The sequence below is a fragment of the Siphateles boraxobius genome, unplaced genomic scaffold (assembly GCF_051911475.1).
Source record: "Siphateles boraxobius isolate OS27281-9 unplaced genomic scaffold, OSU_SipBor_1 25, whole genome shotgun sequence".
NCBI classification, from domain to species: Eukaryota; Metazoa; Chordata; class Actinopteri; order Cypriniformes; family Leuciscidae; genus Siphateles; species Siphateles boraxobius.
Genome location: NW_027508866.1, coordinates 22,765,785 through 22,791,709, shown reverse-complemented (window position 1 = coordinate 22,791,709; position 25,925 = coordinate 22,765,785). Strand labels below are relative to the sequence as shown.

Below are 25,925 nucleotides of genomic sequence, written 5' to 3'. Positions count from 1 at the left end.
CTATTATAATTCCATCACAGTCCTCACAATCTTCAAGGCCTGAGCCGAGGGACTATAAAGAAGAGTCTCCAGCATTTACGGAAGAAAGCAGGGAGAAAGCAGTCTGGAATAAGGAGAACGCAGGATGCTTGAGTGATGGAGTGTGCACTGGGAAATATATCTGACAGAATACATTACTGGTCACTTATTAGAGATTCTGAACGCCGTAGGTAGGAAGCAAGTACATCAAATAAAACGTAACCTTATAAATAAGGTATTTACATACATTCATACATACATACATAACCTCACAAACATGTCTTGAATTTCAGAATTAATAGTAAAAAAAAAAACTGAATTAAAAGGTAAAATAAACTGAAGTTATTCGTTAAAATAATTAGAGTGGAGTATGATATGAAATGTCCTGGACTACATAATGTTTACTAAATTATTATTCTTTGCAAACATAATTTACAAATCAATCAATCTGTCTCTGAGCATTGAACCCATGACCTTGGTTTTGCTAACGCCATGCACGTACTCTACAAATTAAAGTTATTTTTAGTTAAATTATTTAAAGTGGATAATAAACAAACATTAGATATTTTTTAAATTAAATAAAAATTTGTTAAAATCCATAAAATTGTGAATCATTTTTTATTTAAATAATAATATATAATAAATTAATTATATATATATTTGTAATTCATTAATTATAGTTAAAATAATTAAAGTGGAATATAATGTAAATAACTGTCCTGAACTACATCATGTCTACTAAGCAAATTTACATAAATTAATACATTTTTCTGTTAACATACATTCAATCTGTTCATTTTAATTGCATATTTTGCCAACGTGAATTTTTTACAAAAATGATTTTACAAAAATAACTAAATAAATAAATCTATGTATAATTTTGGTCAAATCCATTATAGTTATTAACTTTCATCATTCTTTAAAGCGGGATGGGTCATGGACAACACAATGCGTTCACAAGTATTTAAACAATGTGATGAACGAAACTACTTTAGCATGCTACATATAACACATCGCTAAATCATATTTTCCACCCTCTACTCTCACCGTAAATACATTCATCTTCTTTCCCTGCTCTTTTTCTTGATTACCTATGATTCGGAGTTATGTCTGCCTCATTATGCTAATGAAAGCTTTTTCTGGTTGCGCTCCATGCTTGGCTAGCAGAATGCGCTGAAGTGCGAGAGCAGGAATCGAGCTCTTCCCTGCTGATTCGGCATGGCATCAGCATCCTGTCCCGCACAATATAATGATCAGGGCCCAGGTGACACAGAGACACAACCAGCACACTAGAGATCCAGCCGCGTATGCTAATGTTTCAACGCCCACTCGTCAAGCATGGCACAGTGAGGGAGGCGCCATACAAGTTTACAAGGGGGTGTTGCAAACAAGAGAGAATGCAAACAAGAAAGGACAAGTTGCTATGGTAGACAGTGATGGACAGGCCTAGATACAATCTGTGGACCTTTTCCACATTCTTTAATGTAGAAATCGGAGGAATTTCAGAGGAAATGATTTAAACATGGTAAAAAGTATAAAACAAAGCTGAGAATACTACATTACACGAGCTAAAAGCATGATCAAATTAGAAAAAATATACTATAGAAAGAGGACATTTAATTTTTTTTTGGTATGAATTTATTTAATTCATACATACAAGCACTTTTTAATTTGAGAATTAAGTTCACCCAAAAAATTGTATTATTAATTTACTCACCCTAAAGCTGTCCGAGGTGTATATGACTTACTTTCTTCTTTCAGCCAAACACAAAATGAGTTATATTAAAAAATATCCTTGTTCTTTTAAGCTTTATAATGGATGTGAATGGTAACTGAGATTTTGAAGGCCAAAAAAGCGCATCCATCATAAAAGTGATCGATACGGCTCCAGGGGGTTAATAAAGGCCTTCTGAAGCAAAGCTATGCATTTTTGTAAGAATAGCATCCATATTTCTAACATGAGTCGAGTTCTGGCGGAATGATGTGATTTGTGATTTCAATCATCATACAGTAAAACATCCACACAACAAATCTTTTTTCTTGGATTTAGGCAATTAATGTGGATTTTTTTGTCTGGCACCCATGCAAGTTGTGGTAACAGGTCCCCTGCATTTCTTTTCAGAGTGTAGACACATCTTCATATTGACCTCTACAGTTCAGATGGGGTATCACAAACTAATAATGTGACTCAAACAGATCCATATGGGCACGCATGTGCAATTCTCAAAGTCTACCAGCTGAAAAGTCCCCGAAATCACTTTAAAACTATCAAACTCCACCATTCTGACCAGCTTGGTGGTCAGCCAAGAACAGCAAACCACCTTAGACAGGTTTATGTTGTTTTTTTTTTTTTTTTTTTCCTCAGTCAAAAGCGCTCTCACATAGTGGTTGTGAGAGCCTTTATCTATAGGGAGTTTTTTTTTTTATTATTATGCTGAGAGACTGCTGAACGCTATGAACTGTGTCTTATGTGGGTGTATTACCTGTGCTTGCGCCTCCATTCGAGCGTACTGCATCAGCATCGGCTCTCCGTGCTTCTGCATGAAGTCTCTCTGACAGCGCTCCGCCAGCGCTGGCTCATTGGGGAGAAAATTACTGGCCCAAACCTGGAGATAGAAACAGGAATAGCATGAAGACGTGAACCTGCGTAGGAAGTCTCACTAATCAGACTCTGTAGCCACAGATAAAACCTTCAGAAAAGCTGTCAGGGACACACACACACAAAACATCGTCCCCCCCATCGTAGTAAAATAATGCTCCCTTACGCCTATAAAAATAACTAGAACAGCAGGCCTATATTTAACGCTGTATTTTGCTAATTAATAGCGAAGCATGTGGCAGTGGAAACCGATCCAATTATACTTCGCAACTAGTAGAGTTGGTTCCTGGCGATAACATTTATTTCATATTTAGCCTTGTAGAGATGATTTAGGGATGGAAATTGGAAAAGACACTTTAAAACATTCATCTTTCCAGGCGCCGAAGACTGTTGGTGCTGCCCAGAGAGAGTTCTGACAACATATCCAATACATCTTCAACAAAAAAGGGTGGTAAGAGAGATTCTGTTTTTCAGATTCGTTTTCCTCACCACCAGAGCTCCCACAAGAGCTCTTCATTCACGTATCTTCCTGAGGAAAGAAAACTCGCCCATTATTCACTCCTGAGACAAATGTGATTTTCTGCATAGTGATTTAAGAGTTTTTGGGAACTCAATTTCAGCTATTTAATCTAGTGCCACGCATGCCCTCGGAACTCTCTTCAAGTGTCTTTACCATGAATTTAGCACTAAATTGTTTGCAATTCATAGTACATCAAAATCAGTCCCCCGTAATCACAAAAACAATATGTCCCTTCCAGCTATAAAAATAACTAGAACCGCAAATCAGGCCTATATTTAACTTGCCAGTGAAGCGCAGGACCAAATCATACTTACCAACTAGTGGACTTGGTACTTGGTGATAACATTTCTCCCATGTTTAGCCTTGTAGAGATTTATGATATCCAAATATGTGTGGATGTATGTATCTGTGCACGCTTAAAAAGCTAAGCCACAACAGAAGCTTGTAAAGGTTCTCTTATAAGTTTTTAAGTTTGAATTTGTAGACTGCGGAGAAATAACCTACTGAAACCCCCTGCCGTTTGGGGAGGATATGGGCTACAACAGGGCTTAAGGCGCACCAGGGTGAAATGCACTTTTGATTTTATGTTTCTCTAAACCACTAGATGGCACAAAAACTTGCAGTAGCACTTTCCGAAACATCAGTTCCCTTTGGAACGGTCACTTCGTATTGCGTAGCTATACGCAGTGGGGGAAACTCCTTTCCCTCGATTTCCTGAAGCCTATATGTAAAACGCATTTGCAGCTGCACAGCTAGCACACTGAGCGTCTGGCACTCTCATAGGCTGTGCTGCAGCAACAGCTGCAAGTGCGACCAATGAGCTAGCCCAACGTCAGAGCCCACCGAGGGGGCGTGGCCTAGCCTATATAGACCCCCGAAATAGCCATTATAGCAGATATTTACTCCTTCAGCGACAGTACTAATGTCCCTGAGCTTTCTACTGTTATTCGCCGTCGAACAAACCTTTTCAGCCTGAGCGACCTTCTCTTCGGCAGACTTCGCCTGCACGCCGTTGTCTCCTGACGCCGTCTCAACTGTGGCTATCCGGTGACAGCCTATATCCTTTGTTCGAAATATTTGTGTTTTATTTCAGATGCCTCGTTCAGCCTGCGCCACGTGCGGAGGCCATCTGCACGAGGCAGACCAACAATAGAGCTGCATTTCCTGCCTGGGGATCGACCACGCAGAGAATGCACTCTCTGCCGGCGGATGTGCGGCCTGCGAAAGCATGCCTATCTCCGTGCTGCGCAATCAGCTAGCTCTCTCTCGAGACGGCGATGCCACTTCAGCCACGCTGTCTATTCCAAGGAAGAAGAAGCGTCGCAGCCAACGGCAACCTGAGGGTATGGAAGTTGGTGAACGCACGCCGGCCGCGTCCCCGCGTGCTTCACTTTCTCCTACTCGGACGACATCACCGGTCCTGTTTGTAGGAGACCAGCGCCCCCCCCTCCCCCACGTGGAGGGCCTCGTCTCCTTCGGCGGATCTCTCAAGCGCGACCACAGCCTGTCCATCGCCGCTTCGGAGGATGAGTGGCCGGGCTCTCTCGACCCTGTCACCGCTTCTCAGTCTGTGGCTAGTGGTTCAGCGACCAGGACAAACTCCAACGCCGAAATGCTTCGGATCCTGACGAAGGCCGTCGCGGACCTCGAGCTAGAGTGTACCACGCACGAGGAGCCGACGCGTAGTCAGCAGGATGGATGGTTCCTGTCGGGGCGCCAGCAGGCCCCTCGTCACAAACCAGTGCCATTTTTCCCCGAGGTCCACGAGGAGCTCACCAAGTCCTGGCGCGCTCCGTACTCAGCACGTGTGGGATCTGCAGTTTCCGCGACGCTCTCCTCTGTGGATGGCGCAGCGGAAAAGGGTTATGAGTCTTTGCCGCCCCTCGAAGAGGCCGTGGCTGCTCATCTTTGCCCGAGCACTGCAGCTAGCTGGCGAGCTAGAGCCTCTAATCCCAACAAACCCTGCCGAAACACCTCAGCCCTCGCTGGACGCGCATATTCCCCCTCCGGTCAGGCTGCATCGGCCCTGCACACAATGGCCGTGTTGCAGGTCTACCAGGCCAAACTCCTCCAGTCTATGGACGAGGCTGGCCCGGACCCGGAGGCCTTTCGAGACCTGAGAAGTGCTACAGACCTAGCGCTGCGTGCTACTAATGCTACAGCACAGGCCATCGGAAGGAACATGGCGAGCTTGGTCGTGCTCGAGTGCCATTTTTGGCTTAACCTCACCGAGATCAAAGAAGCCGACAGGACTAGGTTTCTCGACGCCCCGGTTTCCAGCTCCAGTCTCTTCGGCCCGGCCGTGAAGGGATTCTCGGAGAGGTACACAGAGGCACAGAAAGCGTCCCAGGCTATGCGACACTTCTTGCCGAAACGCTCGAGCTCCACGACCAGCAAGCCCAAGTCACCGCCTTCGCCTCATCCAGCCAAACCGGTGAAGCAGGCCTCTCAGCCCCGCCCCGCGGCCGCTGATAGCCACCGCCAGTCAAGGCTCGCGAAGCGCTACCCGCTCCCCCGGCGTCAAGGCTCGCGGCCCAGCGCCGTGGTTGACCAGGTACCTCCGCAGTCTTCCTAGCACTAGGAGGAAAGAGAGAGGGCTCGTGTCTCGCGCTAGCCGGACCACCCTCGAAAAAACCAGCAAAACTTCCCACAGCTCCCTGTTCAGTTCAGGCGGCTGGGGATTTTATTATTGTAAACAGGCCCGGAGCAGTGAGCGTGTCTTTGCAAACAAACGCCGTTTTCACAGCGACCCAAATAAAGCACAAAAAGAGCATGTTTCACAATCACAACACACAGGTTCACGGTCCCCCTTCACTAGGTGGCCCCCTCCCTGTTGTAACACTGACTTCCCCCCGGGCAAAAGCCTGTATAGTCAGTCAAACACAGTATGTGCACAAATCACATTATAAGGGTATCAGGTCCCCCTATGTTAGGCGGCCCATCCAATTCAGTGTGTCATGCCCTAGCCACACGGCCATGGCCTGGCAAGCCATCCCCGGTGTGTCGAGTTGGGTTATAAACACTATAAAGCGAGGTTACTCGCTCCAATTCGCTCACAGACCCCCGAAATTCCAGGCGGTTATCGAGACGTCTGTGAGAAGCAGCGTGGGTCACGTGCTACGCACCGAAGTTCAGAATTTATTAGCAAAAGGAGCGATAGAGTCAGTCCCTCCCGCGCTAATGTATTCGGGGTTTTACAGCTGCTATTTTCTAATTCCAAAGAAAGACGGCGGACTCAGACCCATACTAGATCTGAGACATTTGAACAAGGCTCTCACGAGACGGCCTTTCAAAATGATAACACTCAAACAAATTCTCGCGCAAGTTCGCCCGGGCGATTGGTTTGTTACAATGGAACTGAAAGATGCATATTTTCATATTCAGATCGACCCTCGTCACAGGCCATTCTTGAGATTCGCCTTCGAGGGGAGGGCATATCAATACACCGTTCTGCCGTTCGGTCTGTCCCTGGCACCCCGCACATTCACAAAATGTATGGATGCAGCGCTCTCCCCACTGAAAAGTCAGGGAGTGCGCGTGCTGAATTATCTCGACGACTGGCTGGTGCTGGCGCTGCAGGCGAAGGTACTTTCGGTATGATTAAGACCCGACGGTGTCTGGTCTTGTCTACAAAGATTACTGTGCATAATCATATACAGATATATATATATAATATATATAATATAATATATAATATATATAATATATATATATATATATATATATATATATATATATATATATATATATAAAACCCGCTTAGGCCGGTTATAAAATTGTGCTAATAATCCCGACAGTGTCTGGTTTTGTTAGTATATTCTGTCAGTTGTACTGACTCATATATATTTTTCAGGCACGACAGTGTCTGGTCTGTTATGTATATAAATATATTTGTTGGGTTCTGGCTTGTTCTGTTAGCTCAGGGGTCCTGAGTTGCAGGTTAACCAGTTACTTAGGGTGCGGCGTTTTGCATGGCGTCCCCACTGCGTATAGCTACGCAATACGAAGTGACCGTTCGAAAGGGAACTACTCGGTTACTATCGTAACCTCAGTTCCCTGAGAGAGAGAAGCCGGCCGCACTATAGTAACTGGTGCAGTTGTCGCTTCAGTCATATAAACCTGCTATAATGGCTATTTCGGGGGTCTATATAGGCTAGACTAATGCATATACCTGGATATTTGTCTGATCCTTGACACGATCACGGGCAGCAATGCAAAGTTGATTCTGTGCTAATTTGATCTAATATTTGATCTTTTTTTAATTGTTGTAGATAATGATTTGCAGTTTTGTTCAAGGTAATTAAAGCAACAGTTTTCCAATAACGGAAGAATGTGTAAAAGTAGGCTATGGTATTTGGGGTAAAACGCTCCCCTGCTGTCGGGGCGGAAGGCACAATAATAAACATAACAATAAACAGCCGGATGACTTTTCCATTTGTTGACATGACATGTTTAGAATCAGTTGGTAAAAAGGGTACACGATATGCCTAAAACTGAGAAGTTTTTCCTTTGAGTTGTCCGCGTACAGACGACACCATTGTCAAAACGATCCACATTCACACGGATCCGCGAAAACAACTAAAACTGCTGTATTCTGCTGCCAGGCCATTATATGCCGATGAAACACTATGGACTGAACAAATAATACACATGTGCATGAAATCACCGTCTTCATAGATTCGCGTTTTTGACATTTGCACGGAGACCGTTCCCAAAAACTTGCACTTTGAAACCCGTTTTCAAAAGTTTGAGTATTCAGGCACCCAAAACGCTGTTGTCGTGTAAACGAACAGCCAAAACACATAAAAAGTTTTACGTTTTTAGTTAAAAATGGTGTTGTGTAAATCGCCCCTCAAAGATATTCTGTCACGTATGGTTGAGGCAAAGATACAAAAATAAAATAATTTAAGTGCAGCAGTCTAGTGTTTAATAACAGAAAACAAACATGACAAAAATAACTCTTTGATTAGAGACAGGGAATGGAACAACCAAACTTCAACAAATCAAGCAAAACAACATCAGATGCAGGAGACAAATGACAGGGCAAAACCAACTCATAGTAAGACAAATAGATTAGAATAGATTTACTTTATTAATCCCACAGCAGTGAAATTCACTTATTACAGCAGCTCCAGAGAGAGAGAGAGAGAGGGGTGGGGGGGGGGGGACAGAAAATAAAAAGTGCTACATTATGTTGTTACTGCAATTAAAGAGTCTGATACTGTTGGAAGACAGATAACAGATACAAATACAGATAACACATCAGAACCCTGACATAATCATCATATTTAATAATATGATATTAATCTAATCATATAAAAAATATGATTTATTGTTACTACTGTAAATCTATTTTAAATTATTATGGGATCTCCTTCAATGTTTTCAGTTTCTGGCGCGTTAAAGTGATTAAAAAAATCTTAATTATTACAAACTCTGAACAGTATAGTGTGGTAATTACACTTTACAGTAAAGTTTAATTCATTAACATGCATTAGGTATCAGAAACAAAGAACAAAATGTTTTACAACATGTATTAATCTACATCAATTTCATTGTTAATTCATGTTCGAACAGTACAATAACTATAATACTATAAATAACTATATACTAATAACCATTAATTATATTCTCAAGTAATTTATTTATATGTAATTTAACTTTATTTGCCAAAAATTTATTTGTATTTAACATTAATAAATGCTGTTAAAGTATTATTTGTTGTCATTTCCTAATCTTATTTTATCAATCTTTCCAATTTAACCTTATTGTAATGAAAAATACTGTATAACAGCATCAAGGTTTCGTAAGTTGTTCAAGTTCTTTGGCAGTATCCATCCCAGATTTAATTCACTCAATCGATGCAGCAATATGGCAATTATCTTATAAAAGAGACAGAAAGAGAAAAGACACTTGAGCTTGTGAAATGTCAAGGTCACGGTCTCGTACTGCCTTTGCATGTTTAATCCAAACCTCCACTAGAAACATCATTTCCTTCAGCTGCCAGTACACCTGCCAACCCCAGCGTTATGGGATCTCTCATCTGAGACCAAACTTAGACCTAATAAAAACTTCAATACATCTGATTGCTGTGGTTATACTTAAACTTTTAGAAATGCTTCCAACAGCATTCAGAGGTCTAATAAAAAGTCTCTTTTCAACAGCAACGGGTAAAGTTTTGCAATAGATGTGTCTATTAACGTTCAAAAACGCTATGAGCGTTTCATCATTGCAAACTCACCAACTGTTGTCAAGGATATCTCAACATAAACAAAACTTAAACAAAACAGGATGAAACAGTCGGAAAGAACGTATTTTTTTTCCACAGTGACTCATGGAGCTACATGGAAATGAGTCTGTTATGATATGTGGCCTACAAATGCCAGAATAAATTTGAACATTTTGAGATATCCCCTGCATGCGCAGTCATCGATGTGACAAGTTTAAAGCTCACAGTCAATCAATGAGAAGCTAATTCTAATTCTTGTGTACGTATCCATAATCCATCATAATCCACGAGGGAGCAGTTGTTATAATCAAGAGACAAATTTCTGTTTGCCTGCTGCCAAAAATAATTTAAAAAAGCAACTGTGAAAAGGAGCTCTCTTGCTAAATGATAAATTAGGCTCTCTGTGAGAACCGGGAACTGAGTTCTCCTGGGTTACTGATTGCAAATATAGAAGTATTTCCACAGTGTTTTTTAAAGCACGCTCTTCCTGGCGAATCTAATATGTACCTCTGAGAGATTGTTTGACCTCAGTTTTCTGGCGAATCATTGATTGGAGTCAAGCTCCACAGCTCTAAATGCACACGTGAGACTGCTCTGACCTCTCAGCTTAAACAAGGTTTTGACTGAAGACTCACATCAAAAGACACGAATGGCTGAATACAATTCATCCCAGTTCTTCTGTAACACTATTAAAACTGACGTACAACTACTGACAACTTTTCTTTGATGGATGGGGTTTTATTTTTCAAAGTAAGAAATTCAAACCCAGCAAGTAAGTCTGCACGATTTGAAATTTGTGATTTTGGGAATACAAATTGTGATTGTTATTTACAAAAAAAAAAAAAAAAAATCCATGCTTGTTTTGTAGGGCTGCACAATTTGGCTAAACATTTGTGTGGCAATATTAGTGTGGCTATAACAATAATAATTAACATTTCATTATTAGTATTATTATTAAATAAGAAAATAAAAATTAATAAATAAAAACAAAATCTAGTCTAAGAACGGTCTTAAGAGCAAGGCGCAGCCGGGACCTACCCTGGAGTCAGGCCCGGGGTTGGGGCTTGTATGTGAACGCCTGGTGGCCGGGCTTCCATCCATAGGGCCCGGCCAGGCTAAGCCCGAAGGAGCGACATGGGGCCACCATCGGGGGCCTAAACAACCCGATCCTTGGACATGGAAACTAGCTTTAGGGACGTGGAACGTCACCTCGCTGGTGGGGAAGGAGCCTGAGATCGTGAGGTTGAGAGGTACCGACTAGAGATAGTCGGGATCACCTCCACGCTCGGCTTGGGCTCTGGACCACACTCCTTGAGAGAGGATGGACTCTTTACCACTCTGGAGTTGCCCATGGTGAGAGGTGGCGAGCTGGTGTGGGTTTGCTTATAGCCCCCCAGCTCAGCCGCCATGTGAGGGTCGCTTCCCTGCCCCTTTGGGTCGGGGATAGGTTTCTCACTGTCGTTTGTGCCTACGGGCCGAACGGCAGAGTACCCAGCCCTCTTGGAATCTCTGTGAGGGGTGCTGGAAGGTGCTCCGACCGGGGACTCATTCAACTGCGGGACTTCAATGCCCACGTGGGCAGCGACAGTGACAGCTGGAGGGGCGTGATTGTGAGGAACGGCCCCCCTGATCTGAACCCGAGCGGTGTTCTACAATTGGACTTCTGTGCTAGTTACAGCTTGTCCATAACGAACACCATGTTCAAGCATAAGGGTGTCCATCAGTGCACGTGGCACCAGGACATCCAAGGCCGGACATCGATGATCGACTTTGTGGTTGTTTCATCCGACCTCCGGCAGTATGTCTTTGACACTCGGGTGAAGAGAAGACGGAGCTGTCAACTGATCACCACCTGTTGGTGAGTTAGATACCAATGGTGAGGGAGGAAGCTGGACAGACTCAGCAGACCCAAACGTACTGTGAGGGTCTATTGGAAACGTTTGGCCGAGTCCCCTGTCAGAGAGAGCTTCAACTCCCACCTCTGGCTTAGCTTCGACCAGATCCAGACTGGAGATATTGAGTCTGAGTGGACCATGTTCTCCACCTCCATTGTCGACGCGGCCGCTCGGAGCTGTGGCCAGAAGGTCTCCGGTGCCTGTCGAGGCAGCAATCCCCGAACCCAGTGGTGGACACCGGAAGTAAGGGATGCCGTCAATCTGAAGGGGGAGACCTATCGGGCCTGACTGGCTTGTGGGACTCCTGAGGCTGCTGACGGGTACCGGCAGGCCAAGTGGACTGTTGTGGAGGCAAAAAAAATCAGGCCTGGGAGGAGTTTGGTGAGGCCATGGAGAAGGACTACCGCTTGGCCTCAAAGAGATTCTGACAAACCGTCCGGCGCCTAAGGAGAGGGAAGCAGTGTCCTATCAACACTGTTTACAGTGGAGGTGGGCAGCTGTTGACCTCAACTGGGGATGTCGTTGGACGATGGAAGGAATACTTCAAGGATCTCCACAATCCCACTGACACGTCTTCCATTGAGGAAAAAGAGGCTGAGGGCTCAGAGGTGGACTAGTCCATCACCTAAGCAGAAGTCACACTTCTCAGCCTCCCCGGGAAACAGAGCGGTTTGTGTCCCGGTCGTTGAACACTGGACCAGCTATATACCATCCCCAAGGTGCTGGAGGGTTCATGGGAGTTTGCCCAACCAATCCACCTGTGCTTTGTGGATTTGGAGAAGGAATTCAACTGTGTCCCTCGTGGCTTCCTGTGGAGGATGCTCTGGGAGTATGGGGTACGGGGCCCTTTGCTAAGGCTCCTTGTACGACCGGTGCAGGAGCCTGGTTCGCATTGTCGGCAGTAAGTCAGACTTGTTCCCGGTGCATGTTGGACTCCGGCAGGGCTGCCCTTTGTCACCGGTTCTGTTCATAATTTTTATGGAACGAATTTCTAGGCGCAGCCAGGGGACGAAGGGTGTCCAGTTTGGGGACCACACGATTTTGTCTCTGCTTTTTGCGGATGATGATGTCGTGCTGGCCCCATCAGACCAGGACCTTCAGCATGCACTGGGACGGTTCGCAGCAAAGTGTGAAGCGGCTGGGATGAGAATCAACACCTACAAATCCGAGGCCATGGATCTCAGTCGGAAAAAGGTGGCTTGCCCACTTCAGGTTGGTAGAGAGTTCCTGCCTCAAGTGGTAGAGTTCAAGTATCTTGAGCTATCCCTTAGAGATAGGGTGAGGAGCTCTGTCACTCAGAAGGAGCTCAGAGTAGAGCCGCTGCTCCTCCACATCAAGAGGGGCCGGCTGAGGTGGCTCCGGCATCTGTTCGGGATGCCTTCTTGACGCCTTCCCGGGAAAGTGTTCCGGGTGCTTCCCACCAGGAACACCTAGGAGATGCTGGAGGGATTATGTCTCCCGGGGGCCTGGGAACGCCTCGGTGTCCCCCCGGAAGAGCTGAAAGAAATGTCTGGGGAGAGGGAAGTCTGGGCATCTCTGCTTAGACTGCTGCCCCCGTGACCCGGCCCCGGATAAGCGGAAGAAGATGATGATGATGATGATGATGATGATGATGATGATGATGATGAAATAAAATATATTCACTGTGAATCGAGTATTTAAGAAATAAGAATAACAACAACAATAATAATAGTTTTACATTACAACTATAAAATAACAATATATAAAATATTGTTTTAATCTATTTTTTGTTGTTGTTGTTAAATAAGAAAATACAAATTACTAAATAAAAACAAAATAAGAAACATGTCAATTGTAATATTTCAATGTAAATTGAGTATTTAAGAAAATGTAGAAAAAATAATAATAGTAATAATTATTTTATTTTACATTATAACTATAAAATTACAATTTCATATTATGATTATTATTAATAAGAAATAAGAAAAAAGAAAATAAGAAATATCGCTATTGTAATATTTCACTGTAAATCTAGTATTTAAGAAATATTTTTTTTTTTACTTTACAGCTATAAAATAATAATACCAATATTTATAATTCTTTGTTTCTTAATTTTTTTTTAATGTTAAACCATCAAACTTTTATTTTGATAGAAAATGGCACAAAGCCCTTAAAGCTTCTTTAGCTGATAAGCACTTTGCAATTTTGTTTTTATTTCGATTAATCATGCAGCCCAACCAGCAAGAAATAAATCCTTGTGATTTCTCTTTAAGGTCATGTTAAGGTCATAAAACACTGTCAGTAAGCCATTTTAGAAATGTGTCATATCTCAGAGTGAAATAATCAATAAGATAAAACATGTATTATGAAAAGTGGGCAACAGAATTGTGGGTGAATAGTAAATGGAATCCTGAGGTTTAATGTTATACTATTTATATATGTGTGTTATTTTCATATTTAACCTTCTATAACCATTTAATTTAAACAATTAAAATGAATAATATATAATAAATAATTATATTTAATAATATTATTTTATTATTTAGAATAACAGTAATCACAAAGAAAGTAAATAGGGTCAATACTTAATTCCATCTGGATTTTAAATATCAGTAAAATCAAAAAATGACCCGCGAAATCAGTTATACTATAAAGTTTCAAAACATGCTATAGAGTTAAAACAAACACTTAGGGCCAATAGTGTTGAAATCATCAGAAGAAACAATGAAAATGACTTACACCCAACATCGCTGCTTTATTTAGGGATGTAGATGATGTGTTTCCCCCCTGCAGTTCACTTTTATAACACAGCTGAGAAAAAAATCAAGGTTGTTCTTTCTAAAGCCCTCAGCAACAAGACCCATTTCCAACAAACATCTGGAACCGAGCAGCACTTTGTTTGTCCGTGTTTATTCTGCTTTTCGAGACAGTGGGCCAGAATGTCTGAGCGTGCTTGGTTTTCTGAAAATGATGGATTTTGATAAGAAAATGAATCATTACTCGTGGGTCACATCTTCGATCACCTCATCATATTTAGGGTGATTTCTGCAGGGGCGCTCAGAAGTGGCTGGTGTCTACATTAAAAGCAGATGAATATAGGAGGCTTAAAGAAGACTGAAGGATTCAGAGTTTACAGAATATGAATCACTGTTGGACGGCTTTCAAAGATGTTTTTCCAATTCGTGTTTCCCTGATATTGTGGGAAACTGTGAAGCAGAAGCACACCTGCTGTTCACCAATAATTAGGCAATTAAGATTTGGTTAGTGCAAAACTGTGTAACATCAAGCCTCATTTATGAAACATAAGCAGAGCAAATGTCTGTGTAAATTGTTCGTAAAAATATGCTTAGGTAAATCAGCGCCGCCGCCACTTAATCTTCAGCGCAAAACATTTACAGATAGTATGAGACAGATCTTCTTAGTGTATCATAATGATACAATAAACAAATATAATTCCAAACGAGCCTTATGAATATGAGTCTTCATTTAAGGGAATATCGACCCGATGTATGTAATAGTTTCACTCATAGTTACCGCAGGCAGAAAACAAAAGAATAGGAAGTGTCATCAGCACAACTTGAAATGACTCAGTAATTTACCGCGGAGCAAGTACTGAACGCTTTCAAATATTAGTGTCACTGTCACTAGATGAGGGATCTGGTGAAGGAGCTGTCAGCGATCAAAATATTGATTTTGAAGATGTTGAAAAATATAGCTTTCAGAATATGGTTAAGATTGTGAATATGAGCCAGATGCTGAATGTACTGGGAAATGAGCTCTGATGAGGACAGTTAGGATACTCAAACTAAAAGGTAACAAAATATGCTTTATTTTATTATTTTTGTCATTACCGTTTAAATCAGGAGAGTTTTATACTATTACGCCAGTTAGAGATCCATCCCTGTTAGATATAGATTTGGGTCACTGAAGACTCGAACATGTAATAATGATTGGAGAAACATTCATGCATTTAAGGGTTAAAAAAAGTATCTAAAAAAGACTGTTAAAAGTCCACATAAAGTCTGTGTAAAAAGATTTTGCAAGAACTCTCTTTAATGTATTTATTATCAAAATTACTAAAATACTAAGACATTTGGAAATGTAATTGTTTTTGTTTTTGCAAAAACCTTAATTGACTTGCATTAAACATGACAACTTAGATAGAAACAGTGTTATATAATGTTATTTCTACACTATTTTGAAAAAAAGTTCAAATGTGCTTTTATTTTTTATATTCAGTTTTCATTTTGATATAGTTTAAGCTTTAGTTATAATGTGCTTTTGTATTTATCTTTTTTTTATAAGCTACTGTGTAGCTTACATTTTATTCAGCTTTACTTTTTTATTTTCAGTTAATAGGTAATTTTGTCTTTTTAATCTCGCAATTCAGAGTTTTTTTCTTGCAAGTTGCAACTGTGAGTTTGTTTCTATATCTTGCAATTTGGACTTTTTTTCTCAGAATTCCAAGATATACACTGGCAGTTGCAACTTTTTTTCTCAGAATTTTATATCTCGCAATACTGAGAAATGAACTCGACTACCTTTTATATTTTTTATTCAATGGCAGAAACAAGCTTCCATATATTTCAGTTATAGTTGCCAAGGCAACATTTATGTTTTTAGTTTCTCCTTCCAATATTAATATATTATTTGTTTTATTTCAATTAATGAAACTTTTCTTTTACTAGTTTTAGTTAACAATGAAAAGATTACGCTAAGAAAATAACAAATAACAGTTTAAAGGTATTTTACGATTGATAGACATTCTTCTCATTTGCATAAAGTTCAATTGTTCTCATCTTTGTCACATGACTATTAGTCACTTACAGCTGTTATAAAGAATCTTACTGGCCATAAACTTTTGAATAGTAGCATACACTGTATATTAAATCATAATTCTATCTACTTAACTGTCGATCATGCATGTCATCTGTACTTCATGGTAATGACAAAACATATTTGGAATTATGCAAATGTGAAAATAAAGTGAACCTGGTTTGTGTTCACCTTATAAATTATAAGTGAAGCTAAAAGTGAGTGACTAAGCATAAGCCATACCCTGCATTACAAATGATTGTACAGAATACCATTCCTCTCATGTTTCATGAACAAGACCCGCTGAAGATAAAAGCCTTCTGGTCATTTTTTGGGGTTGTGAAACCCTGTCAATGAGAGCGCACCTCAAGTGGGGGTGTTTGAGTACAGCAAGTCAACAGGTTCTCCAGCCCGAGGTGATGACTACTTTAAAAAGCCCTCTCGGTATCATCATTTTCATAATTGCCTTCACGCCGTCCACATGAAGGCCTTTAGTTATGTGTACTTAATGACAGCGCTATTCCCTCCGAGCTCCACGCAACCTTTGAGGCTAGGAAAGTTCACACAGGTAAGCACTTTTCTCAGAGAGCTATTGAAAATGAGGCCGGTGCGCTTATGCATTAAACATTAAGTCCCAGTAGACACTCGAAAAAAACACTCGTTTAATCGAGTCCATTTTCCCAAGAATTCCAATTAAATATCTAAAATGGCATAAAATCCTTTGCGTCATGTGAAATCATAAAGCCCATCTCTCTCCCTATCTATCTCTCAAGTTCAAGTTGCTTTATTGGCATGACATTAGGAATATAGTATTGCCAAAGCATTTTAAATAAGTATATTTAAATACAGAATGGAATTACACCACCAAAGTAATAAAAGAAAAAGAAACAGAAGAGGACCAGTCGATAATATAGAAAACAGCATACAATATATCTATCCTAATATTAATTATAAGTAATTAGAATAAAATAAAGAATATGTAAAGTATAGCAAACAAATTAAAAGGATTAACAATCTTGTATTGTGTGTGAGGTAATTTTGTTCTTATGAACTTTCTTTTCGACAAAGAAATCTGAAAAAAAATTGTACAACATTGAAAATACTAATGATTTTTAATAAAATCAGCATATTAAAATGATTTCTGAAGGATCATGTGACACTGAAGACTGGAGTAATGATGCTGAAAATTCAGCTTTCATCAGAGGAATAAATTACATTTTAAAATATACTAAAATAAAAAACAGTAATTTTAAATTGTCATAATATTTCAAATTATTACTGTTTTTGTTTTTGATATTATCAAATTAATGCAGCCTTGGTGAGCAGAAGAGACTTCTTTTAAAAACATTAAAAATCTTACCGATCTAAAACTTTTGACCGGTAGTGTACTTTCATGTCATCCTCTCCGAGTCTTTAAAGTAAAGACTGAGTGTGATTTTAGATTTTAGGGCTGCAAATTGTCAAAAAAATATTCCCCTTGTAGTGGTATACTTGGGACAGCCAAGAAGAAAGTGTTTATCATCCTCGTTTTGCTTCAAACCACAGTGTCTGTATATTCTCTGTTCTATTGTTCTTTCCAGGATTTTTATGTCTTCCTTTCTCTGTTTCTAAGTCATGGTCGATATTTTAAAATAATGTATTTCTTTTAATGATTTATTTAATAAGCAATTTGCCAATTTTATGGTTATATTTGGGGCCGGAAAACACTGAGTTTTTGTTTGTAGGTCAAATTTGTTTTATTTTGTTTTCATCATAATTATACTTTAGATGTTCGTCAGTCTTTTTATAAATGGCAGGGTTGTGGTTGAAGTTAGACTTTAAATATAATCGTGATTTAAGTTGAGGATGAGATACCGTGTGGGTTTCATTGGCCAGGAGGGCTTTGTATTTACAGTAATAGATTCAGTATCGGATGCCAGAATTGAACAGCTCTTGTTTGTATGTCAATATTTAAAGCCTTGTTTATACTTTCATCTGTCTCCACTGACAGCACACGCTCCTCCCCAAACGGACGAGGCTTTTATACTTGACGTGCTCGCTGTTGTACTATTCTTTGAAACCACAGGGGGCGACTCAGAGTAATCCTCCTCTGAACCATTAGGAAGCAGCGGTGAGAAGAAGGTGCACACGTGACGATGTTTATTTTAGTACACTTCACCAAACCCACGCCAAAGAATCGTGTAAAATCAAATAAACCTTGGGATTATTACTTGTGACATTAGAACAAAATATATGGATATGAGAACATATGTATAAAACTGAATTAATATAATTTCACTAACCATTTTTATTAAATTTGGACTTTTATTATCATTAAAAAGGCTAATTTCTGCTATTGCAGACTCATTTTGCAAACAATTAAAATTAGCAATAATAATTAATGTAAGCAATTAATTTGGACAAGTGCAAACTGAGTGCCTGTGAGATGGTACAGATGGACCTTCTCGGCCAGAAACGGTTCGAAGCCATGCATCCTTAGAAGTGGAGCCGCGCACAAAGTTACAAAAAAATATTGTGTACACTGCCACACAAAGGTCCTGCCCCAAGTGGCACCCTATCTAAAATGACAAATGGGACACCCTACAGTCTCATTGACTTACCGGATACACGCATGCGGCAGCCAATGTAAGTCCACAAGACCATAAGTGCATATGAAGTGTGCCATTTGGGACAGGGCCAAAATAGGGTCTTGCGCACTAAACACGGACGACCGCCCACACAGCAATGATGTAATTTTTGCCGTGCATATCTTCGCGCTCTTGTGGACGCGGCGAGTATAAACCAAGCTTAAGGGGTATAACCCCAGTTCAGCCCTACAGGCAAAGTCCCTTTAAGACAAGTAATTTCTCTCGGCGGCCATCTTAGAAACCCTCTCGGACATCTATTTCAGTCAAGAAAGTGCAGCTACTAAATTGTTCGCCAAGCTTACGTTTGAATTTCGTATTTGAAATTACCAATTAAATCTGACAACAACGGTCTCATAAATGTTGTCTCGCTCGAATCATGACAGAAAAAGACATTTTCGCGCCGTGGAAGCGCGCCTGACCATTTCTATAGGAACGAGCTTCTAGCGGCAGCTGCAGTGACGCGATGACTTTACCAATCGCCGAGTGGCTCTTATTTAGAAGGCGGGACTTATTACGCCATATTGAGCGTTGCACTTTTCCCATTCAAAACAATACCAGTGTTCTATAGTCTTTGCTACAGGCATTGTTAGAAGTGCCTTTATTTACCCTTAGAATGTTTTTTATTTACAAATTCCAGCTGTAATCTTTCTATAAAATATTGATCCCATACAGTAGAACTGTTTTAATGATCGAAAGACCTTTTATTTTGATTTGATGGCATAAAATGCCCTCAAGCCCTCTCATTCAAGGCCTTTAGAGCTAGACTAAAGCCCCCTGATGCTAAGATCTCAACACTCAGGTAAGTGTAGCTAGTCCTGTGTTCTAAGACTTCTCCTCCATATGTGTACTGGTAAATGTTTCCCAGACCTGGCCTTCACCATGACTGTGGTTTTGTCCAGGTTTACTGTCAGTGTCCATTCCTTGCAGTACTGTTTTCTGTTCTCTCTCTCGCGCTCGCTCTCTCTCTCTCTCTCTCTCTCTGAGGTAATATCGTGCGAATCTGGCATGACTTTAAACAAGCCGAGTCCGATTGGTCAGCGGTGTGTGTGGCGCTATACGTGCATCTCCTCAGTATTCTGGCTGCTGATTTGGATGTCAGGAGTGATAAAGGAGGATTCAGGAACGAGGGATGGACTAATCGGGCAGTCTTCACGCACCCGTCACGGAGCCCTAGAGGCCGCGCTTATGAACCTCTGTTAAATAAAACGGCAGACAGCAGTCCATTATTCTCTAGAACAGTGAAGGAGAAAAACATAAAGAAACACGTCTCACAGTCAGTAAATGTGCTAGCAGTGACAGCATCAGAGACATTAAAAAGAAGCGTGGTGCTATGATTTTCAGGCCTGACCCACAGGCGATATTTGGGGATGCTACAGTTCTCCAGAGTTTGTATACGTCTGTTATTAACAGATGGCTCAGATGATTGACGTTTCCTGAGGTATGCATACACTATTTATTTCCTGCTTGTGTCAGAGCCCATGGAGAGCGGTAGATTGGCTTGCCGTTTCGAAAAAGCATCAGCCGGAGATCCAAGAGAACGTCAATCGCACCTCACTTCTGACCGGCAATCTCTCTCTCCGTGCCATTTCTCTGCTATCGGTCCAGCTGTGTATGTAAATTCATAGATAAGACGACATTATACACAATGTGTGTTTATGCAGGGATAAACCAGAGATGCCGTCACTGGAGTTGGTTTAGGAAATAGAGTTGGATCATAAAAAGAGAAGAGAAGATTCTTCTAAATTCAGACTCTTCATTTATTCTAATTTTACCAAAATTGTCCATCGAGACATGTTGTTTGCTGTGGCTCCTCAGAGTCGGATAAACTGTGTGAACTGTACAGTGGATTTCAAATCCTCTGTGAAAATATCCCTCTTCTTGAGAGGTTCTACGCGAATTTTACGCAAACAAAGTAAAATTACCATCAGTGGATTTGTCTACCAGTGAATTTAATGAATCAACCATGAGAACACTAATTTGGTTAGCAATCAGCCATCAAATTTGGGGAAATTGTGTATTAGTATTGTTAACAATGTGTTAAATGTTTCTGTTTTCACTTAAATCTACAATCCTAACATTGTGATGAATCATGTTGACTGTAGGGGTGTGCAGCGATCTGCGATTCTGTATCTGTCTCTCAGAATTATTCATATCTGTATTTGGATAAAACAGTAAGTGCCGTGGCTTTAACCAGAAGTTTGTCAAATTACTTGAGAAGACCGCTTTAAATGCATATATTCCCTTCGTAGTTATCAATTAACAATTATGCCCTATATAAGTCATAAAATATATAATTTTTTTTATCATAGCATTTCAATATCTTCTAATTGTCAGAGCCAATGGCCTTTTAAAATATATTCAAATAGAAAATGGTTATTTTAAATTGTAATAACATTTCACAATATTACTGTTTTTGCTGTATTTTGGATAAAATAAATGCATACTTAGTCAAGCATGTATTGTATATTATAATTCTATCTACTTCTCTGTCAATATAAGTCATCAGTACTTTAATATGGTGATGACAAAACATTTGTAATTATGCAAATGTGAAAAAAGTGAACCTGGTTTGTGTTCACATTACACATTATAAGTGAGCCTAAAAGTGAACTTGAGTTGAAGCTAAACATCCAAGCTGGGTTGGTTTAAAGGGGTTTGTAGTGGTAATATATGAGTGATATATGACTAATGCCACGCTCACACAAGACTTTGAGGACACAGAAGCTAAAAGGTCATACCGTGACGAATCAATTTGCATTACAGGGTTAAGAGTGCAATCACAAACCAAACGGACAGCTTTAAGTGGACCAAAAAGTTCATTTAAACTGTCCCTGACCTTAAAAGATGCTTCAGATGTTTTTCTTTACTTTTTAGGTCCATTAGCTGCAGGGTTTAAGTCCATTTTCCATTCAATATTTATTTATTTATTTATCTTTTGTGTAAGTGTTTGTGGACCAGATCCACTTGAATATTAGCAAAATAATAATTATAATGATGATGATAATTATTATGCACTCAGATAAACATAGTAATCAATTAACGTTGCATTTAGACTGGTTAAAACGACTCCTGAAACTTACTAGCACAATGTTGTTGTTTTTGTGGAACTCATAAACACTATATTAATTATAATTATTCTTTTTGTTATTATTTATAATATATATCACAAGAGTCTCGGTTTAGTTTGCTTTAAAGGGTCCAATTTCATTTAACCATTCACACATAAGCTAAAATTCATACGAGCTCTTAAATGAGACGAAAAAGTGCGAAAAGTCCCTGAGATGAATTGTTTTAAATTTCACAAAACAGCATCAATATAATCACTCTGAGAGAACCACGAGTCTGTTTTCTGAGCTGATGTTTAGGGTTTGCTCAGGGGTGGGTGGTTACGGATGATATGAGAAAGCGTGGGACAGAGAGAGAGAAAAAGACACAGATCACACAGCTCTCGCTCGCTCCCTCTCCGCAAATACTCTCATCCCGGAGAAGGTGGGCAGCTGGATACATGCGGCTTATCCATCTCTCCCAGGGCATGCTGGGTAAAGCTCAACTCCTGCCGGCTGACATAGACCTAAGCCACACAGAGCTCCGGTCTCTCCGCGGAGGGCCACACACGTACTGGGAGTGGGATTTATTTACTCATATTTAGCTGCGTCCATTGATAAAATCATATGAGAAACTTAAGAGGGGCTTACGGCTGATGTAATCTTGGCTGAGCCCGTGTGCGCTGCAAGGGTGATTTATGTTGGAGGTCGGTGATTGATGTCACGTCCAGCACATACTGGGACGAGGGGTGGATGTGTTGTCATACTGACACTGTGATGCATGGATGAGCTGTTGCCTAGGAAACTAGTCTAATGTGCTGGGTCTATTAACGTTTAGGAAAAAAATATTCAAATATTTTGTCCTGTCCCAGATTAATATGCAGAGACAAGTACAAATTTGACTTTTAGATTTTTAATTTAGATTTTATGTACATTTTTGATTTGTTTTTTATTTTGCTTTTTTTTTGTAGCCTATTATTTTTTAGTGTTTTCTAGTTTTAAGTTTATTTTAGCTAATTTTAGCATCATTAGTGTTAGTATTTTTAGGCTGTCTAAGTTATGTGTTCTCAACACAGTCTTTTTATTATTGCTATTGCTAAATTATTGTTAATTAATACTATTAAAAATCACAATGTAAAAAAATATATGATCCATGAGTTATGACAACATGTTTTTAACTCAACAAAATAAGTTAAGCAATTTTTAACTTAAAAGTCAGCAATGCCCAGCTTGGATAATCAAGCCTTTACAACTTAAATCACATTACAAATTATGTGATTTAAGTTGTAATGGCTTGAATATCCAAGCTGATTGCACTTGAAAAATTAAGCCAGAAAAAAATTAATAATTCAGTGCAGTCATTAACTGAAATAAAACATAAATATTAGACGAAAAACGTAAAACCTTAACATATTTTATTTCATTTCTTATTTTCAGTTAAGCTGAAGTAGCAAAATTATTACAAAAATAAAACTGAAATTAAATTAATTAAAGCTACACAGAAATATTTTTTAAAAATATATTAAAAATGACAAAAGCACATAAAAAACTTAACTAAAATTCAAATAAAAGCTAATTCAAAACAGCATGAATATAACAGTATATAAATAATACTAAACACTGTTGCCATCTAGAAAATTGAAATGCTTATTGCAGGAGGATTGTTAAGGTTTTAAGTTTTATAATATGAAAAACTAAAAGTAAAGTAAAAAAAAGTAAAATCACGTCATGTCCATTTTTATGTAATTTAATTGTGATGAAAATACTTTGTTTTTATCATGCATTTTATTTTTATTTCAGTTACAATTTTATTCCGTTTCTGTTAATGATAACACAAGTTGGAAACACTTGCTAGGCTTAACCGATGGTGTCAGTCGGGGGCATTTACATTTGCATTTATTATAGTTGCTGCATTACAAATAAAAAATACAAACAATCTCACAACTTCTGATTAGGTTTACTTTCCCCAGACCCCAGCCAACTAAACTATATCAATCACAACCTAACAAGTTAGTTCAGTACATCGGCACCAGAGATCAGATTTGAGGAGGCTGAGAGAAAAATGAAAGGTGGCAAACTATAAATCTATGGTATGACTAGTAAACCTACATTCCTCAGGTATGGTTTATTAAAAAGAGAGTATTATAGGGAAAACGTGATTGGTTTGTGTCAGCGTCTTTAAAAGGAGCTTTATGTCAAACCATCTCAAAATCCTCTACTGCCCCCTAGTGGAAACCACAGCCGTACATCAGCACTTAATGAATTGAGTGAGAGAGAGAGCTCAGTGTGTGGCAGACCCAGCGAGTTTGTCTTGCTGCGCTGTCACGGCAAGACAGTGACAGGCTTCCTGTGCTTAGAAGAACCAAGGGGGAGACAGACAGCCTGGAAAAGGGAAACGAGAGGAAACAAGTTCCTTGCAGCTCCGAGTCAGAGCAGAAACATGAAGATGTCAATAAAACGCACACGCTATGAAACTGATAAAAGCAGAGACATTTTCCGCCCCTTTGTCATCCCGCTTGACTCTGAGACCGAGAGTCATTTTCTAGCGGGAATACGGCTTTATTGAAGTCTTTTCCTAGAAAATCTCTAGTTTGCTAATTGGAGTCTACAGGCTTTCCAAGCTCAGGCTTGCATTAGCCCGTCTCGTCAGCAGACTCTCCGCTGAGGTGACAGTTAAAGGGATAGTTCAACCAAAAATGAAAATTACCCCATGATTTACTCACCCTCAAGCCATCCTAGGTGTATTTGACTTTCTTCTTTCAGACGAACTCAAACACTTCCAAGCTTTATAATGGCAGTGAATGGCTGTTTTGAAGTCCATAAAACTGCATCTATCCATCATAAAACTGCATCTATGCATCATAAAAGTGCATCTATTCATCATCAAATTTCATCTATCCATGATAAAAGTGCTCCACACAGCTCTGGTGGGTTAATAAAGGCCTTCTGAAGTGAAGCGATGGATTTGTGTAAAAAAAAATATTCATATTTAAAACTTTATAAAGTAAAATTCTAGCTTCCGGCCAAATGAACATATGCAGTCTACTTGCGTATAAAGCGCAACTTATGACGTCGGAAGTAGCGAGTGCGTCATGGCATAGTGTAAATAAAAGCAGTTTGTCGCATTACTCACATAAGTTGTAAGTGCTTTAGTCCAATTGGGATCCCTATGTATGTTTGGCCGGAAGCTAGTTATTTTACTTTATAAAGTTTTAAATATGGATATTTGTCTTACACGAATGCATCGCTTCGCTTCCGAAGGCCTTTATTTACCCCCCAGAGCTGTGTGGAGCACTTTTATCATGGATAGATGCGCTTTTATCATGGATAGATGCGCTTTTATCATGGATAGATGCGCTTTTATGATGGATAGCTACACTTTTATCAAGGATAGATGCACTTTGACTTCAAATCAGAAACCGGCCATTCACTGCCCTTATAAAGCTTGGAAGAGCCAGGGTATTTTTTAATATAACTGAGAAGAAGAAGAAAGTTATATACACCTAGGATGACTTGAGGGTGTGTAAATCATGGGCTAATTTTTCATCTTACAGTAAACTATCCCTTTAAAGCCTTATTCCAGCCTAAAACAAAAAAGAGGATTCCAGATGGTCGAAGACTGCAGCGGATTCGTCTTAATCTTTAGAAAGGCATTCTAGGGCTTTCTGCCTCAGAGATTCGACAGGGGCAAACGCTAATTGGGAGGAGGGGCAGAATGAGGCAGAAAAAGAGGACAACAATGAAGTAACAAGGTTACGGTGTACCTGACAGTGAGGATGGGGATTTGAACAGCCCATCGTGGCTCCTTTATTCTCAAAGATCTGAAACACAAGAGAAAGAGAAATTACGTCCTGTCAAAGAACCCAGACATAACAAGCCACAGCAAACGTTATACAAGCTTACAGAAACAAACCAAAACATGCTGCAGACAGACAGGTGCAGACAAAACATGCACTCTCTTATTAAGACATGAAGAGATCAGAGCACATGTTGCTGTTTGAGAGGAAACATCCTGTCGGAGGGAGTTTTAAGACTTCCTGGCACCTCCCTCAAGGGTGATATAAAAGGATTTGGGCAGGATCTGTCCTTGACTACTCCACTTGATAAATATTGACTCGAGTAAAGTCACCACTCTTCAGGGTCTGTAAATTGCAAAGGCGAAACACGTACTCTGATGTGTTTAACAGAAAGGGGAGATAACCACCGGTGTTATCCGG

The 25,925-nt window shown here is 40.0% G+C and overlaps 1 protein-coding gene across 1 annotated transcript in view; it reads right to left on the bottom strand.

The window, feature by feature from the left end:
- Window positions 1–25,925, bottom strand: part of galt (galactose-1-phosphate uridylyltransferase) — a 133,676-nt gene that overhangs the window by 79,283 nt on the left and 28,468 nt on the right. Inside the window, exons 6-7 of the mRNA XM_077243233.1 lie at window positions 25,473–25,529; window positions 2,502–2,624 (exon numbers count right to left, since the gene is read on the bottom strand). Of these exons, the coding sequence (XP_077099348.1) occupies window positions 2,502–2,624; window positions 25,473–25,529 (180 nt within the window). The remainder of the gene's footprint in view (window positions 1–2,501; window positions 2,625–25,472; window positions 25,530–25,925) is intronic.